The sequence below is a fragment of the Ctenopharyngodon idella genome, chromosome 7 (assembly GCF_019924925.1).
Source record: "Ctenopharyngodon idella isolate HZGC_01 chromosome 7, HZGC01, whole genome shotgun sequence".
Classification (NCBI taxonomy): Eukaryota; Metazoa; Chordata; class Actinopteri; order Cypriniformes; family Xenocyprididae; genus Ctenopharyngodon; species Ctenopharyngodon idella.
The window spans coordinates 45,659,764-45,676,302 of record NC_067226.1 but is presented as its reverse complement, the minus strand read 5'-3'; the positions used below and the strand labels follow the sequence as shown (position 1 = coordinate 45,676,302).

The 16,539-nt window shown below is 37.5% G+C and overlaps 1 protein-coding gene across 1 annotated transcript; it reads right to left on the bottom strand.

The window, feature by feature from the left end:
* Positions 1–12,673: 12,673 nt before the first annotated feature.
* Positions 12,674–16,169, bottom strand: rassf10b (Ras association domain family member 10b). Its single transcript, XM_051900008.1, has one exon. It carries the CDS (start codon positions 15,885–15,887, stop codon positions 14,538–14,540), a length of 1,350 nt encoding a protein of 449 aa, XP_051755968.1. The 5' UTR covers positions 15,888–16,169; the 3' UTR covers positions 12,674–14,537.
* Between the last annotated feature and the right edge of the window lie 370 nt (positions 16,170–16,539).

Below are 16,539 nucleotides of genomic sequence, written 5' to 3'. Positions count from 1 at the left end.
AAAGGAGATTCAAAGAAGGAGTGTGTGTGGGGGTGTTGGAAGAGAGATGTGGCCACACTCGCTCCCAGGTTTGAAATTGAATCCCATGTTTTAAAAGAGGGAATCCATTTAGCCATCATTATATGTCTGACTGCTACATCTCTGAAGCACTGCCAGAATTCCCATTCCTAGTCACTTCTGTATATCGTATTCACAGAAGAATGCTTCAAGTGACATACATGGACATTCCATCCATACAGCCTGAAGAAAGCTTTAAATGAGTTATAGTGTTATGAAAACACACTCAGCGCTGCTGTAAACTGAACTAATTCAGACACATGTAGAGCTCATACAGCAACTGAAGTGATATGTTAACAAGATTCTCTGTGCAAGGCTCAGGGGGAAAAGAGATACAGTACATTTAACACACACAACTTTCTTTAGTGTGTAATGTTGCTATTTGATCATGAAAAAGGTCTGCAAAGTTACAAAGCACAAAGTCACTCCAAAGAGAGTTATTCTCTATATCAGTGCGCACTTTCTGAACTCCCTGAAACACCTCGATTGTAGTCTTGAGTTTTCTTCTGGGAACGAACACATCACAATATTCCTCATTTAAATAATTCCCGCCAAAGGCATACGCAAAATAAAGGGGCATAGCCTGGTTGAGTTATGTTGCCAAATTATGTTGGCATTAGTGGATTTGCACTGGTATGGTTCAAATCATACTTCTCTGACAGTTATCAATTTGTAGCAGTGAACAAAGAGATGTCATACTGATCACAAGTTCAGTGTGGAGTACCACAAGGCTCAGTACTAGGACTGTTGCTTTTCACTCCGTACATACTTCCCTTGGGAGATATCATTAGGAAGCATGGCATTAGTTTTCACTGTTATGCTGATGAATCTCAGCTCTATTTTTCTTCGTGCCCCGACGAAACATACCGATTCACACATTTAACGGAATGCATAGCTGATAATATAAAAAACTGGATGACTAGTAATTTCCTACTACTAAGTTCTGAAAAAACAGATATTCTAATTATTAAAACAAAAACCTCTGCACGTAATAACCAAAAATACTGTCTAACACTTGATGGCTAAGTGTTCGTCGTCTGTTAGAAAATCTGGGTGTGCTCTTTGATACCAATCTTTCATTTGAAAGCCACATTTCTAGCATCCGCAAAACCGCATTCTTCCATCTTAAAAATATATCTAAACTAAGACATCTGCACTCGATGACAAATGTGGAACAGTTAGTTCATGCGTTCATGACCTCAAGGCCAGATTACTGTAATGCTCTACTGGGTTGTTGCCCTGCATGCCTAATAAACATACTCAAGCTTGTCCAAAATGCAGCAGCTAGAGTTCTTACTAGAACCAGGTAGTATGACCACATTAGCCCGGTTCTGTCAACACTGCATTGGCTCCCTATTAAACATTTTATAGATTTTAAAATCTTGCTAATTACTTACAAAGCACTAAATGGTTTAGCTCTCCAGTACTTAAGCAAGCTCTTAACGCATTATAGTCCTTCACGTCTACTGCGATCTCAAAATTCTGGCCAGTTGATAATACCTAGAATATCAAAATCAACTGCAGGTGGTAAATCCTTTTCCTATTTAGCACCAAAACTTCAGTCTTCCTAGCATTGTTCGGGAAGCAGACACACTCTGTCAGTTTAAATCTAGACTAAAAACACATCTCTTTAACCTGACATAACACATTATCAATTTATATTTTCAAGTCAGTTAAATAATTGTTAGGCTGTATAAATTAGGTCAGCCGGACCCGGGAACACTTCTTATAACACTCAATGTACTTGTCACATCATAAGAAAAATGGCATCTACGCTAATATTAGTCTCTCTGTTTATCCTGAGGTTTACCGTAGTCAGCTGGAGTGTCAGCAGAGACAGCCATTCTGAGATCCTCAACAATCCTGTCTCTATACCAGAGTGATGAATCCAGAGCTGCAACAATGTAAAATATGTGAAAAAATAATGGGTTTTTTTGAACATTCAAGCATGGAAACCTATTCTAGATGCCAAAAACAAAATCAAAACTTTGTAAAAGGGCATAATATCTTTAATAATCTTTAATCAATAAACAATTATATATGTAAATATATATGTACTGTATATGCATAACCTGTAAAATGTCTTGCGTCTTGTTATTGAGATTTAGTCCTTGTGACAACCTTCCCATGTGACAAATAACATCAGGCTCTGCTGCTTAAAGCGAAAGCTGAAAATTAGATGTCTCTGGAGATCCAAGACATATTACATAAAACCCATGGCTTTACACATGACATGTAGTCATGCAGAGACAGATACACATTAAATAAACATGATTCACGGTTTACTACCATTGTGCTCAGTGACAGAGATAAGTACTGCTACAGTTTCACTCAAATTTTCCAACACAGGAAACTAACAAGGCATGAGCTAATGAATGTTGCATAGCATTGCATCGGTAAACATTCCGGAAATGCACCCATACAAGTTGTCTGATCACAAAAGTAGAACCCAACATGGACATCTGCAGTAGACTAGAATTAACAATGAGTGTCTGGACATCTAAGAGCATTTCTGAGGGTGAAGACCACTAACTTCATTAGAGACCCATCCCACAGGAAGTAAGCAGATGCCTAATGGGAACTAAGAAGTACTTATGTTAGCGTTTGGTTCATTGAGGCATGACTGACATGCTTGGTTGTACTTTAGGCTTTGTTCTAAATTAATTTAAGGTGGCTCAGTGGCTTTCAGCTAGGGGTGACTAAATTAGCTGCTGAGACACATTAGCAGAACACTGTGTGCATGTATATCTCTTTTCAGAACAGGCCAAGAAGACCATGAAAATGCCATCAAAATATGTGAAAGTAAAAAGAAGTTAGCAAACAAAACATCAATTATTAACCTAGATTTGTACATTTTCTGATATAAATTTTGAATGGTGCTTGCCTGTGTAAAATTCACCACCATGATGCTAAGGTGCTCTGCATGTTGCTATGCAGATGTTCGGGTGTTTTTGGTAGTCACCAGCAGTGTTGGGGAAAGTAATGTGTTACAACATTGCATTACCACCTAAAAAAGTAACAGTTGCATTACTTATTTACTTTTTATGATAAGTAATGTGTCACGTTACTTTCGTGTTACGTTTCTCATCTGGGCTGGGCTTGCTTGTTTGTTTCTTAATAATAAAAAAAAGAAAAATTTCCACCTGTACAGTAGAGGGCGCAGCTCAAACAAACCTTTCAGCTGTGCTGCCGTTCTGGATCGCAGAGGAATAGGATGCAAGAGAAGAAAGTGCAACACTTACTTCAGCAATAAAAACAAACACAAATGTGATGTTTACCTAAAGTCATGTTTGCTTATTAGTATGGTTGAATGGATCATCGAAGGTTAGCAACGAAGACATTTGTTAAATATAGCTGCAAGCAGCAATTATCAGGGTTCAAGCACTTTAAGGCCTTTAAGCACATGTGCTATCCAAAGGGTAAAGTTCAACTCTTTTTTTTTTTTTGATAATTATTGATCTAAAAAAAGTACAGAGAATTGTACTGCACTGGTTTGGTTCCATTGGGTCGAAAAAACCTAGGACTAGTTTTTACATAATATATGAATATTTTATGAACGATTTGATTGACAGCAGTGGTTCTTGAGGCAAAGTTGTTCAGTATGAAGAGATCTATCTAATGAAATGAATACTGTGTGTATGTGTGAAACACCACTTGATTGTAGAGGCGTAAAACTCTTTAGCGCCACCTAGTGGCTGATTTCTTTCAAAATTCTTACAGACCTTTAATAATTGCTCAAAATTCATTGGCCGATGGCGGCCATGTTTTTCAAGGTACGCCAATGTCCTCATAAACAATCATGGCACCTTGGACCAAGACACTGCATACCAATTTTCAAGTCAATCGGACTAACGGTTGAGTAGTTATAGTTGTTTTCATGTTTTTTTTGTTTTTTTTCCTCATGTTATAGTGCCACCAAGAGTTAAATCGTGGCAATTTTACTGTGACCAATTATTGAGCCCATACACATGTGTACCGAGTTTGGTGAAAATATCTCATTCTGTTCAAGAGTTATAGCCATTTTAGTAGAAGTGGCCCCGCCCACATCAACTTTTTGACACCCCTTAATGACCGTGAATCGAAATTTCACCTTTTTTTTTTGACAATTATTGATATTCAGACTCCAGAGAATCTTTCTGCACTGGTTTGGTTCCGATCGGATGAAAAACCTAGTACTAGTTCGCAAAAGTAGGTTTTGGACAAAATTCAAAATGGCGGAAAATTATGTTTTGTTCATCTTGAGCCAAGGATTCCAATGATATAAGGCACTAGATAAACTGGGAGATCTGGGATAAACGGTCTAGGAGTTATGAGCACTTTTATTATTATATTATGAGCACAGTTATGAGCGCTTCATGCTTGAACATTTAGTCTAGAATTACAATAACCATCATGTTTACACAGCACACACAACGAGCGCTTCACAAACGGAAGGCTGCATCCTATAGTGAGGCTGTGTTCGTCTTAGTCCAGTCCTTTGGAGTTTTGTAGGCTGGAGTCCTCCTCAGCGTTAAACGCTAGAATGAGACAGTCGTAGCCATGCACACAGTCACAGTCATGGCATGAAAATACTATTAAAACTTAATTTTGGAAAAAATACTTTCTATTAAAAATCTTTACGTTAACTGGCATTTTATTATTGCAGTACTGTGAATGACAACCGTCTGTGGTCTCCCAGTGGATTACATTATTGTCAGTTTAGTGATGAATTTACATCAAAACAAAAGATAACATGTATGCCTTCATCTCTGAAAACATTATTTTTGTCTTACATTTTATTATGAACTCAGACAAGCTCAGGGGGTTTTGGGGGTTACTTGGTGGTTCACGTCAAATGATGATAAACAGGAAATGGCTCAGGTTTCACTGAATGCTCAAAATATAATGTATATATATATATATATATATATATATATATATATACTTTAAAATACTATAAAAATACTATAAAAATGTATTTTCTTGGTTATGTGAACCTCACCGATAACATGAAGGGAACGTTCCATTTTATAATTTTCCAAACATCATGTGGAAACGTTACTATTGAATATTTTCTAAAACAAGTAAAACAAGTAGTATTACAGTTTTGTAAAAAAAAAAAAAAAAAAAAAAAAAACTGTAAAAAAATCCTACTTCAACTTAACAAGTTCAGTCGTTGCCTTAAATTTTTAAGTATAATCAAATTGGCTGTACAAGTAATTTCAATTAATTTTTTATTAATTATTTGTTACAGTGTAAATCAGGGGTGTCCAATCCTGCTCCTGGAGGGCCACTGCCATGCAAGGTTTAGCTCCAACCCAATTAAACACATCTGAACCAGCTAATCATTGTCTTACTAGACATATTAGAAACGTTTATTGAGTTAAGTTGGATCTAAACTCTGCAGGACAGTGGCCCTCCAGGACCGAGTTTGGACATCCCTGGTGTAGATTGACATCCAACATTCCAAGAACTTTATTAAAGACCAGATAACTTTAAACAAACGTTCTATTAATGTTAAAATGTTAAAATGAACTTCTGAGAATGTTCCCTGTTAGTTGGGTTATAGCTCATGATTAAAAAGATGATATGATGCTTCATCATGTCCAGAGTACAAATGGTATGAAAAGTTACATGCAAAAGTTTACTGCTAAGTATCAGAAGTGTGTCTAACCCTATGTACAGAATGAACAATAGCAACAGTGATGTTTGCCTTAGCAAACACCTCTAATGAGTGTGCTGCAGGCTAGAGTAATATTTTATGAGATGATAAAGCACAGCCACATTAATTAATCTCAAGAAGATGAGTATTGATAAATAAAAAATGTCTTATCCCATTTCTGCTTCATCATGATGTTCTTGTTTCTTGGCAAGACAGAGCTTGTCGTTTAGCTCAGCATCAGTGGAGATACAGCATGGTGCACAATGAGAGTGGAAACTAATTGCAAACAGTTTTATCTCTGCCTCATTGAGCAGGCAAATAAGAGTCTGGCGGTTTCATTTGAGCAGCATACCATCTGTATCTCAACATTCATAATCATCCATTATGATTTGTTTACCTAATGTGTGCATAGAGATCTCACCGAGTGGAACCAGGTATGTAGCTGGCCCACATTGTGTGTGTGTGTGTGTGTAACCCATCCTGTGTAGTGACCACAGCTGGCTCCCAATCTCCTCTTCCGCTCCACTTCCTCTACCTCATCCATACAATACAGCCCACCTCAAATACCCTCCCCACACACACACACACACACACACTCCGGCTACAGCTGCCCTGCAGAGAGAAGGCCACAAGGCACAATGAATGACAGCTTGACCTGCTGTCTCCTCTGCATGCTTCCCCTGAAGCACCTTTATAGCCTGACCCATGAAATTTCATTTGAATGCAACTCTCCCCCTCACTGCTCGCCATTAATAACAATCCACACGCAGGAATGCTGGCTAACTGAGCAACAGTGTTCACATATGCCAATTTTACAAATAACTGTGTAAAAGAGTCATCAATTTAATTCAGTATTGACCATACACCACTGTTTACTGCACCGCTGTTCCACACCACCACTGCTACAACTACAGTAACTGCAGCAGAAATCATTATTTAGCTGTGAGCTTGTAGTCTAAGGCCCTGTCCCAAATGGAACCCTAAGCCCTCTCGATCTTCCTCCGAGTGCACACATTCGTGACGTAATGCCGCTGTCGGATGACTGATGCGAAGAAGTCTGCTGCGGAGCTCGCTTTAGTCCGAGCACGGCAAAAGTGAGCATAGATATCGGCCGCAAAGGGGGCGCTCACGAGCACCCTTCTGAAACCTAAGGATCTGTCCTAAATGGCACCCTAGTCCGCACTTTTGTGACGTAACACCGCTGCAAAGGGGGTCAACCTATACGGCCTTGTGGACTTCACAATCACACACACGGCAGGGGTTGAATGATTTTTTTAAAGTCGACATTTATGTGATGAAAGTCGAGTCGGCATTGACTAGTCGCTGATGACGTCATAAATGAACAAATAAGCCTGAACCTCGAGCTGAGACTCGAGCACGGGTCGCCTTGTGGACAGCTATGGCATATGACAGCGCTGCCCACGAGGCTATTGTCCTACATAACAGCTTTTATGTAACATTTTTATTAGTTTACGTCATTATATTTCTCACAAATTTCTGCTCGTTTTAAATCTGATACAGATATAGTAGCACAGTAAGATTACATTTATATGAATGCATTAGTGAGTTGCATGCATTGTGCAGTGAGAAAGCGATTGCGTGTGTGAATTAATAATGAAGCTGTGGGTTTTAGTTGCTACGAAATATACTGTATGCTAGAACTTTTCAGTTTCTAAGCTATTTTATTGATCATTTCTGCGCTACTGAATGTTTCTGTGTGCACGCAATCTGCACGTGGTGTGCGCGCTACTGTCTGTATGCATTCGTTTAGAACGGTGATTAAATTATGTGTACAATAAGCTGTTTAAAACGTGCATTCACCCGATCAATTTTGAGCATCCAGATGGTATAATCACAAATATTTTGTGGAGCACTCTTTGAGTATGCATTTATTTGACATTTTAACTGTTTGGAAACTGAGCGTAAAAGTGGACTTCAAAGATTTCTTATCCTGTTGAACCCTCTATAGGCCATGACCAGCAACAAGTCTACGTCAAGCTTAAAGGGTTAGTTCACCCAAAAATGAAAGTTCTGTCATTAATTACCCTCATGTCGTTCCAAACCCGTAAGACCTTTGTTCATCTTCGTAACACAAATTAAGATATTTTTGATGAAATCCAAGAGCTTTCTGACCTCCTATGGACTGCAACGTTATTACCACTTTCAAGGTCCAGAAAGGTACTAAAGACATCGTTAAAACAGTCCATGTGACTGCAGTGGTTCAAACTTAATGTTGTTAAGCGACAAGAATAATTTTTGTGCGCAAAAAAAAAACAAAAAAAACAAGCAAAAATAATGATTTTATTCAACAATTTCTTCTCTTCCATGTCAGTCTCCTATGCTGTTTACGTTGTAAACACAGTGCAGTGCTTCCGGGTTCTATGTCAGAATGCCGACTTTGTTGAATACAGTTGTTATATCTTAATTTGTGTTTCAAAGATGGACGAAGGTCTTACGGGTGTGGAATGACATAAAGGTGAGTATTTAATGACAGAATTTTCATTTTTGGGTGAACTAACCCTTTAAAGCATCATGGCAGAGCATTAAAGACCGTAAGTGCATATGAAATGTTCCATTTGGGACAGGGCCATTATACACTTATCACAGGGACACTAATCCCCCTGGAGTAACCTGGGGTTAGATGTTGTTGGGACAGGGCCTAAATGAATTGAATGAATGAATGAATGAATGAATACATTTGTGATTTTCTTTCCTACAGGTCTCAGAAGTCAGCAGTTTGAGGGTGTGAATGTGATGAAGTTGATATTCAGGCTCTCTCACTCAGTCCACCAAAAAGGTTACATTCCTTTCCACTTCATTTCACTCGTTCTCACAGAACCTGTGTGGGCATCTTTAAATCTTGCACCCCTTATTTAAGATGTGTAAATACTCTAGTGTCCTCTGAATTCAAGACCACTAAAAGGTGAAAAGAGCACAAGCTTTTACTCATTTCCACAAAAACTGATTTAATGCCTATTATTCATCACAGGATTTGCAAAACAAAAACAAAAACTGTTTCTTATGTAAAAGTATGTTTCCATAAATTCTGTTTGAATATGATTTTCTTTTTGTACAATATTACACATAATATTGCACAATTCATCAGCAATACTTTTCAGTGACGAATATTCAGCTGGCACAAACACTTATGTCATTATGTCAACTGCAATGAAGTAAATAAAGTGTTTTGAAATGGAAATGCATACTATGTGAAACTGGCACTATAGTCACACTTTTTGCTCCAGTGAATATTTCTTTTTGATAGTCAATATTTGTATAGGAGCATCTTAAACGTTCTGCAAAAAGCCATTGAACTTTTCCGTCTTAAAAAATAACATCAATAGAAACTTTCCAATCCACAAAAGTTTCCTCATAGTGGAAAAAAAGGTTCTTTAGACTTATAAAATGTTCTTCACACTAAGGAAAAAAATAAGAACTGTTCGCCGAACATTTTGTTCAGTTATATCACCGAGCAGATTTACTACATCCTAATCGTATTGCATAAAGGTGAAGCACAAAGGCCTCCAGCATAATGCAGTGAATGAATGTGCTCTCTTATGTTTTATGGAGAAAACACTTGCACTTAAAAAGCTGTTGGAACACAGAACTGGTTGAACAGTGTGTGCTCAAGTGTATGTTGGCACACAGGTGTTTGTACACAACGTATTACACGTCTCTACCCACACGCACCACGGGACGAATCAACAATTTGTCTACATTTCAGTGTTTCGCAATTTGTCCTCAACAAATACAAAGGTATCTGTCCAGATGGGGCCTGTGTGCAGTTCCTCTATGATGTGAGGGCTTGATGGTTTTATCTTTTACTGCACTCCTCCCTGCTGCAGTTTAACAGCACTTGACTTTATTGTGTGAAAGTGTACAGAAGATACTCGTACTGTACTGCCAACATTGGTGGTGATGGATGGATCGGTATAAGGATCCGTTTATTACTTTGGCTGGTGTTGTGAACGGCATTTTGGGGGCCTGAAAATGCAAACTTTTGAAAATGGGTTTTGGAAAACGATACCGTTATCGTCTTCGTGTAAACTACAAAAATGCAAATTTGTGAAAATGAAGACGTCATGCACGTGTGTATTACATGTTCAGTCTACAGGCGTGTCGTGTTTCTTTATGAAAGTGATATCGCCAACTACTGGCCTGGCAGCAGAATGCAGAGCTTTTAATCGTTTCACTGATCCGTGTGAACGGGGAAAGTTTTGACAACATTGTCATCTGTACGTGAAAAATGCAAAGGAAAAACTTTTCCATTTTTAGTACATTGTTGATGTGTAAACATACCCTTAATCAACTTTTATGAGAATTTTTGTGAGACCCTTTTTGGACATTCCTGAAATCTGATTAAAAGCCTGGAATCAAGAAGTATGGAAACAGTGATTCATTTTTTCAGGATTCTGTGATGAATAGAAAGTTCAAAAGAACAGCATTTATTTGAAATAGAAATCTTTAGCAACATTATACATGTCTTCACACTGTAGGTTGTTTTAACCCAAATTTGGGTCAAACATGGACAAACCCAACCATTGGGTTACATTTTTAAATTAAATTTTTAACCCAATGGTTGGGTTTGTCCATATTTGACCCAAATTTGTGTTGAAACAACCCAGCATTTTTTAGAGTGTGTCTTGTTTGCTTGATATAATGTACTGAAACAAGTTCGTAAGACTGTATATATAGATAATGGAAGAAATCATAATGCTGAACATGGCAGCAATAGTCCTGCTCAAAGATCCAGTCACTTTTTGATGAAGGCATTACAATGCTCAATATGGCCGCTATAAGAATGGAAGCCCCGCCTTACAGTTCAAAGAGCCAATCATCTGTTTGTTAACTCTACACAAGATGATTTACAGTAGCTGAACCAACCTGAAATATAGAGCTTTTCTGAGTGATTGAGCAAACACTCTAAAAATGCTGGTTTAAAAACAACCCAAGTTGGGTTGAAAATGGACAAACACAGCGACTGGGTTGTCTTAACCCAGCAGTTGGGTTAAATGTTTGACCGACGTGCTTGGTAGTTTTATTTAACTCAACTAGCGTTTAAAAATGACTATATGTCTGGCATAAAATGAACCCAAAATAGGTTGAAAATTTAAAATCAGACACATAATTACTAGAGGCAACAATAATAATCAAAAGGTGAACATTTATTAATAAGCAATTTAATAAATGTTTATTGTTTAATTGTTATTCATTAAACTGTTCATTTATTAAACATATTAATAAATGTTCATTTCCAGCATATTTTGGGTTCATTTTAAGCAAGCAATACAGTAATTGTTAAACAACAGTTGAGTTAAATAAAACTACCCAGCACATTGGCCAAACATTTAACCCAACCACTGGGTTAAAACAACCCAATCGCTGGGTTTGTCCATTTTCAATCCAACTTGGGTTGTTTTTAACCCAGCATTTTTTTAGAGTGTAAAAAGCACTATTTATGATAGTTATTTTAGATTTTATTCCTCAACTGCAAAATGTTATTTCAACCAACACTTTAGTCTTTTAGTAGATTTTGTTCTTTCCTTTTTTTCACACTTCTTTGGTGAATAGAATTCAAAAGAACAGCATTTGAAATAGAAATTCTTGCATCCTTGATTAATATAAGTAATTCTTTCCACAAACAAAATCGAACTGACTTTTGAACAGGACTATATAGTCAATAATTTCAACAGTGTTCATAAACAAAACAAAGTTAGATCAAGTAAATACAAGTAAATCGGAGTGTTTTACAAAGATGCTTGCGAAATAGACCGTTTTTATATATGAAACAATTTTTACCAGATTTTATTCCTGAATTGCAACATGTTATTGAAATGTTATTTCAACAAACACTTTAGTGGTGGATTTTGCTCTTTCCATTAGGATCCATATCTTCATAGGGTCATCGTGATTTTGCCAAGTAAGACAAGTTTCTGGATCAACATATTTTGTTGATCCTGGAACAACATTCCTATCCAAAAATGTAGTCCTAACCCTATATCCCTAACCCTACAATCAGAGGGAAATGATAGGTGAATAACACTGATACAGAAGCATCTAACCCTGGTTTTAAGCCTAAACTTGACATAAACTGTAAACTTGTCACTCAAATCTGATTGGTTGATTGGAATGTTGTTCCAGGATCAACAAAGATGTTGTACTTGGTGAAATCACTTTCACCATCTTGACAGATATCAAACACAGAATAGTACATGATACGTACAGCACCAGTGATATCTCTGAGTTCAGTGATGAGAACTGACTCTGAGCCTGGGGTCTGTTTCTGGGGTCTTTCGTCAGGAGTGAGCACATGAGAGGAGGTTATCTAGGTGGGTTATGTAAATGTCCTGCTTTTACAATGCCTGGCACTCTGTGAAAACCTGTGTCAAATTTGTACCTCCCCCTGCCTGCCATTCCTCCGGGACAGGAGGATTGCGTAACGCTTTATGCCACCAGCAACTCGTCTACCCAGTTCACACAACACATGCAATTACTTTTCTGCGCAAGTTACCTTTTTTACCTTTTAGTTTGAACAATATTTATAGTTCTGCAATTATACAAGCAGAGAAACATCTGTGTGTGCTGCAACATTCCCCATCTGTCAAACATCAGGAACAGTGATGTGTTCAACTTAATGCAGCTGTAATTGTTTTGTAACACCTAATATCCACCGTAAAGCTCGTGAAACACAGATCTGACATTCCCCACTGAACACAGACAAATGATGGGCATTATTTTCACTCTACATGTATGCTGGAAATGTCATACATTTCATAATTTGTGTTGTAAATCCTCTGGTGAGAAATGTCATCCCAAAATCTAAATAAAAATTATATTTCATAATGAACATGTAGCTTATTTGTAGGACCATTATTATTATTATTATTGCATTTAGGCACATTTCTCACAGTATTACAATAAAAACAATTACTGTAAAAATTGTTTTATTTTACTTTATTTTGATGGTCCCTTTTATTGCATTATAGTAGTTTTGTTTTCTTTTTTTAATATATTTTAAAATTTAACATTCCTTTGATGGCAATTTTTTCCTTTAGGAATCATTCTAATATGCTTATTTGGTCAATGTTACTTTATTATTAGTGTTTCTTATGTTACATTTTTATCAGTGTTGAATAGAAAGTTCAGCGTTTATTTGAAATAAAAGTCTTTAGCAACATTATTAACATTATTAGGTTCATCAATTTTTTATTTTATTGATTTTTCGAATTAAATATCAGCTGGACATGTTTTTTTTTTTTTTTTTGTGGTGATGATAATGTGTTTTAAAATATCAATAAATGAAGCATTCCTCAGTATTTTTAGATAATAAAACAACATTGTTTTTATCATATATTCTCATATTACACAAATGTTGTATCTGTACAATTCTAAATACATGGGTTCTCTGTTAAAATACAGTATAATAAAACAATCTCCTGTATCATTAAGCTCATCAGATGTCCACTTGCTCATGTCTATACTGAAAAATAAGAAGTCTCTTGCACTCACTTGAATCAGTTTTCCCACAAACATAACTCTTGTGCTCAAGCAATGCCATGATGCAACTTAAAGCTGAAGTGTGCAATTTTTCTCTATATTAAAATACTTTCTCTCAAGGAGGTCTGTAATACTTGCAGAAGTTATCTGTCAGCATTCCTATTCATCTCCCTCAGAAGTACATACTGTAATTCAAACTCTGCCATCTTTGCTTATGGGTTCTGCAGGCAGGTTTTTTGAGCCAATCACCTGAGGCGTCATGCCATGTGACTGGAGCTGCATGAAAATGTCACGACAGCGCAGATCGACAGGGAGATTTTATTTCATGCTTCTGCACTGGCAAAACATCTACTTTAATATTTCCAACATTCAAATCCGTCTGAAAACTATTTCGGAAATTACATTAGAGGATGCAGAGATATCACACACTTCAGCTTTATATAACTACCCTAGTAAACAAAAATAACTATAGCAAAATCTATTTAAAATACATTTATTTCATACAAAGTATACTTCAAATTCATTAACATATTTATTGACATATCACTTAAGACTTACTGATATAAAATTATAATTAAACTTTATTTGGAGTATTTCACATTTCTTAATATTATGCCTAGAATGTGTTTTAATGTCACTATTAATAAGGACTGAATGATCTTTGTATAATATCATTCTTTAAATGCAAGATATTTAAAGTATTCTTGCAATAGCTCCACTTCAGCACAATCAGATATACTTCAGTCTATGTTTAGTTGGACCTCAGCACTACTTCCACACAATTAAAGTGCATTAAGTACAAAATTAGTTGTTCCAATTTAGCAGACTTTAAGTATACTAGTTTAGTATACCAAAAGTACAATTGCAGGGTATTTTTATTAAGCACATAAATATGTAAATGTATTTGTAATATACTTAGCACAAAATAAATGTATTTCAAATACAATTTAGCACTTTTTTTCACTAGGGTAATCATAATTCATAAACCATTCTGCAATGTAAAATTGATTTTTACAGTGCTGGAACGTGTCCATCACACTTGCTTAAAATGTTGTCTTGTGCAGAAAAAAAAATCCAACCACATTTAAAGAGATTTCAATCCTGCATGTGTTTCGCAAAGTTACCAATTCATGTCTAGATGAAATTAACACTGATTCTTGTAGACATCAACATAAAAAGAAATGAATAAACTGACCAAGGATGCTCAATAAGTGCATAGTTATGATCATTTTGATTTGCAGGAAAGTACTTTTCTTACTTTCCCAGCACTGAAAATGTAAAAACTGTGCCAGTGTTGTGTTGTTCATTTCAGTGATTCAGCCAGGGACAATATGAATGCTTTTCACACTAAAGACTCACAGACGGGTGTGATATCTGAGTCTTGACTGTGCATTGAACTGAGTCCCGTATCTGAGTCGTCATCATTCACGTCACATGTTTTTGAAAGCCCTCTTGCCTGTTCCACCCACACACTACTGTCCCCCTCGAGAGGCATCAATCTGTCTGCTTCTATTGTGTTTTCCTCTTTCAGCTCCGCATTGTCTGCACTGTCCTCCTCCAAATCCAGAGAGTTCACTTTCTCCATTAAATCCATTAGTTCTTTCTCTTTTGCCCCCCATATCTCCTCGGTCAAGTCCAAATCGTTCCTTATAGCCTCCAAGTCGGTGTTCAGCCGCAGACCGATGTACAAGCTGGTGTCGAGTTGGGTCCTGATCCTCTCCTCTTCCAAAAGCAAGTCGCCGTCATCCACCGCTGAAGATCCTGCATCATTTTCTTGAGTTGGGACCGCTTCTTGAGAAGTGGTTTCAGCGTCTTTATTCGCGAGTTCCTCGTGCCTTCTTTTCATCCATCTCTGGTTGAGTTCCTCTTGTATCTCAGTTGTGATGCTCTCCATGAGGGCCTCGTGCTCAGCCAGCTCTTCTTGCAGTTTGATGACCTCCTCGCATCTCTGAGCGTATTCCTCAAACTGTGCGAGAGCTTCTTCAGGGCTGGTTTTGTCCCCCTCACCAACTTTATCAGGGTTGGCGTCCACTAAATACGTATCCTGAACATAGTTGATCCCGTGCATCTTCATTCTATCAAAATGAACTTTAGCCTCATACCTGTCGATTTCCCTGTCGAGCTCTTTTATCCTCTGAATCTGCTGGCGGATGGTGTGATCTTGAGAAATGACCAGGTGCACAAGGGTCTCCATCTTCTCCATACATGATGCGTCCTTGGATGCAGCCTGAGCTCTTTTCTTGTTGATTTTATCCAATTTTCTGAACGCTTTCCTTACTATCCGTCTTTGTTTCTCCTGTGACAGAGCCATGGTCACTCTTGCGGTCCCCTTGTAGACACACGGGCTCTCCTTGCTGAGAACGACGCGCGCCTCTGCGCTCCGCGGCCCGTTGCTCGGGAGAGATGCCTCGTTTTTCACCAGCACGAACTGGACGTTTTCTTGTTCCTCTCCCCACGCGCCCCACAGTCGCAGGATCTTGGTCTTGTTCGGTAAAATCCTTTCGAACCCTCTCCACTTCTCCACGATGCAGTAGGACTGAGGAGACCCCGAGAGAGACACGCGCGGCTCCAGGTTCTGCTCCTCCAGTAAAACCCCGATCACATCTGCGCAGGTCGTGCGTTTCGACAAGCCCGACACGAGCTTCTCCTCGCGACAAACCCACACTGAAATTTTACTCTCCTCTGCCTCCATCTCGCAGACTGATAGTTAATGTCCCAGTAAAAGTTTCCTGGTGCAGGAAATTATTCAGGTGAAGTGAAAACTATTATGAAATAGAAATATTGTATGAGATGTCAAGGGTTAATCCACACTGTTGAAAAAAAAAAAAAAAATGTTGTTTCGGTCCGTAAACGAATTAAAGAGTTCCTCATGCTCCAGAGTTGTCAGGTTTGGCAGCCCTCATGTGTGTCTCTCAGTCTCTGTGGTGAATGAGAGCAGACGGGACAGCGCTGCTGCGAGTGCACTACACTGATCACATGACCTACACCGCTGCCACTCTCTCTAGCCTATATGAGCCATTCTACAGACTTGAGTCTTTTTCCACAAATTTTGTATGTATGCAAATTGTATAATATCCAAGGTACACATTTCTAGTAATTGTGCTGTTAATTCTCATATTGTATTTTTTAGAAAGTTTTGGAATATTTTTCCTCTCCCCAAATGTGTCACTACCGAAACACAATAATAAATCATTTAATTACATTGAGCTGTTAAAATTTTATGACATGTACCTTGTGAATATATATATATATATATATATATATATTTGCCATTTTTAAAAAAAGTTTTCACAGGTAAATCAATAACAGTTACAATTTTAACAATATTTCATGTGTAAATTATG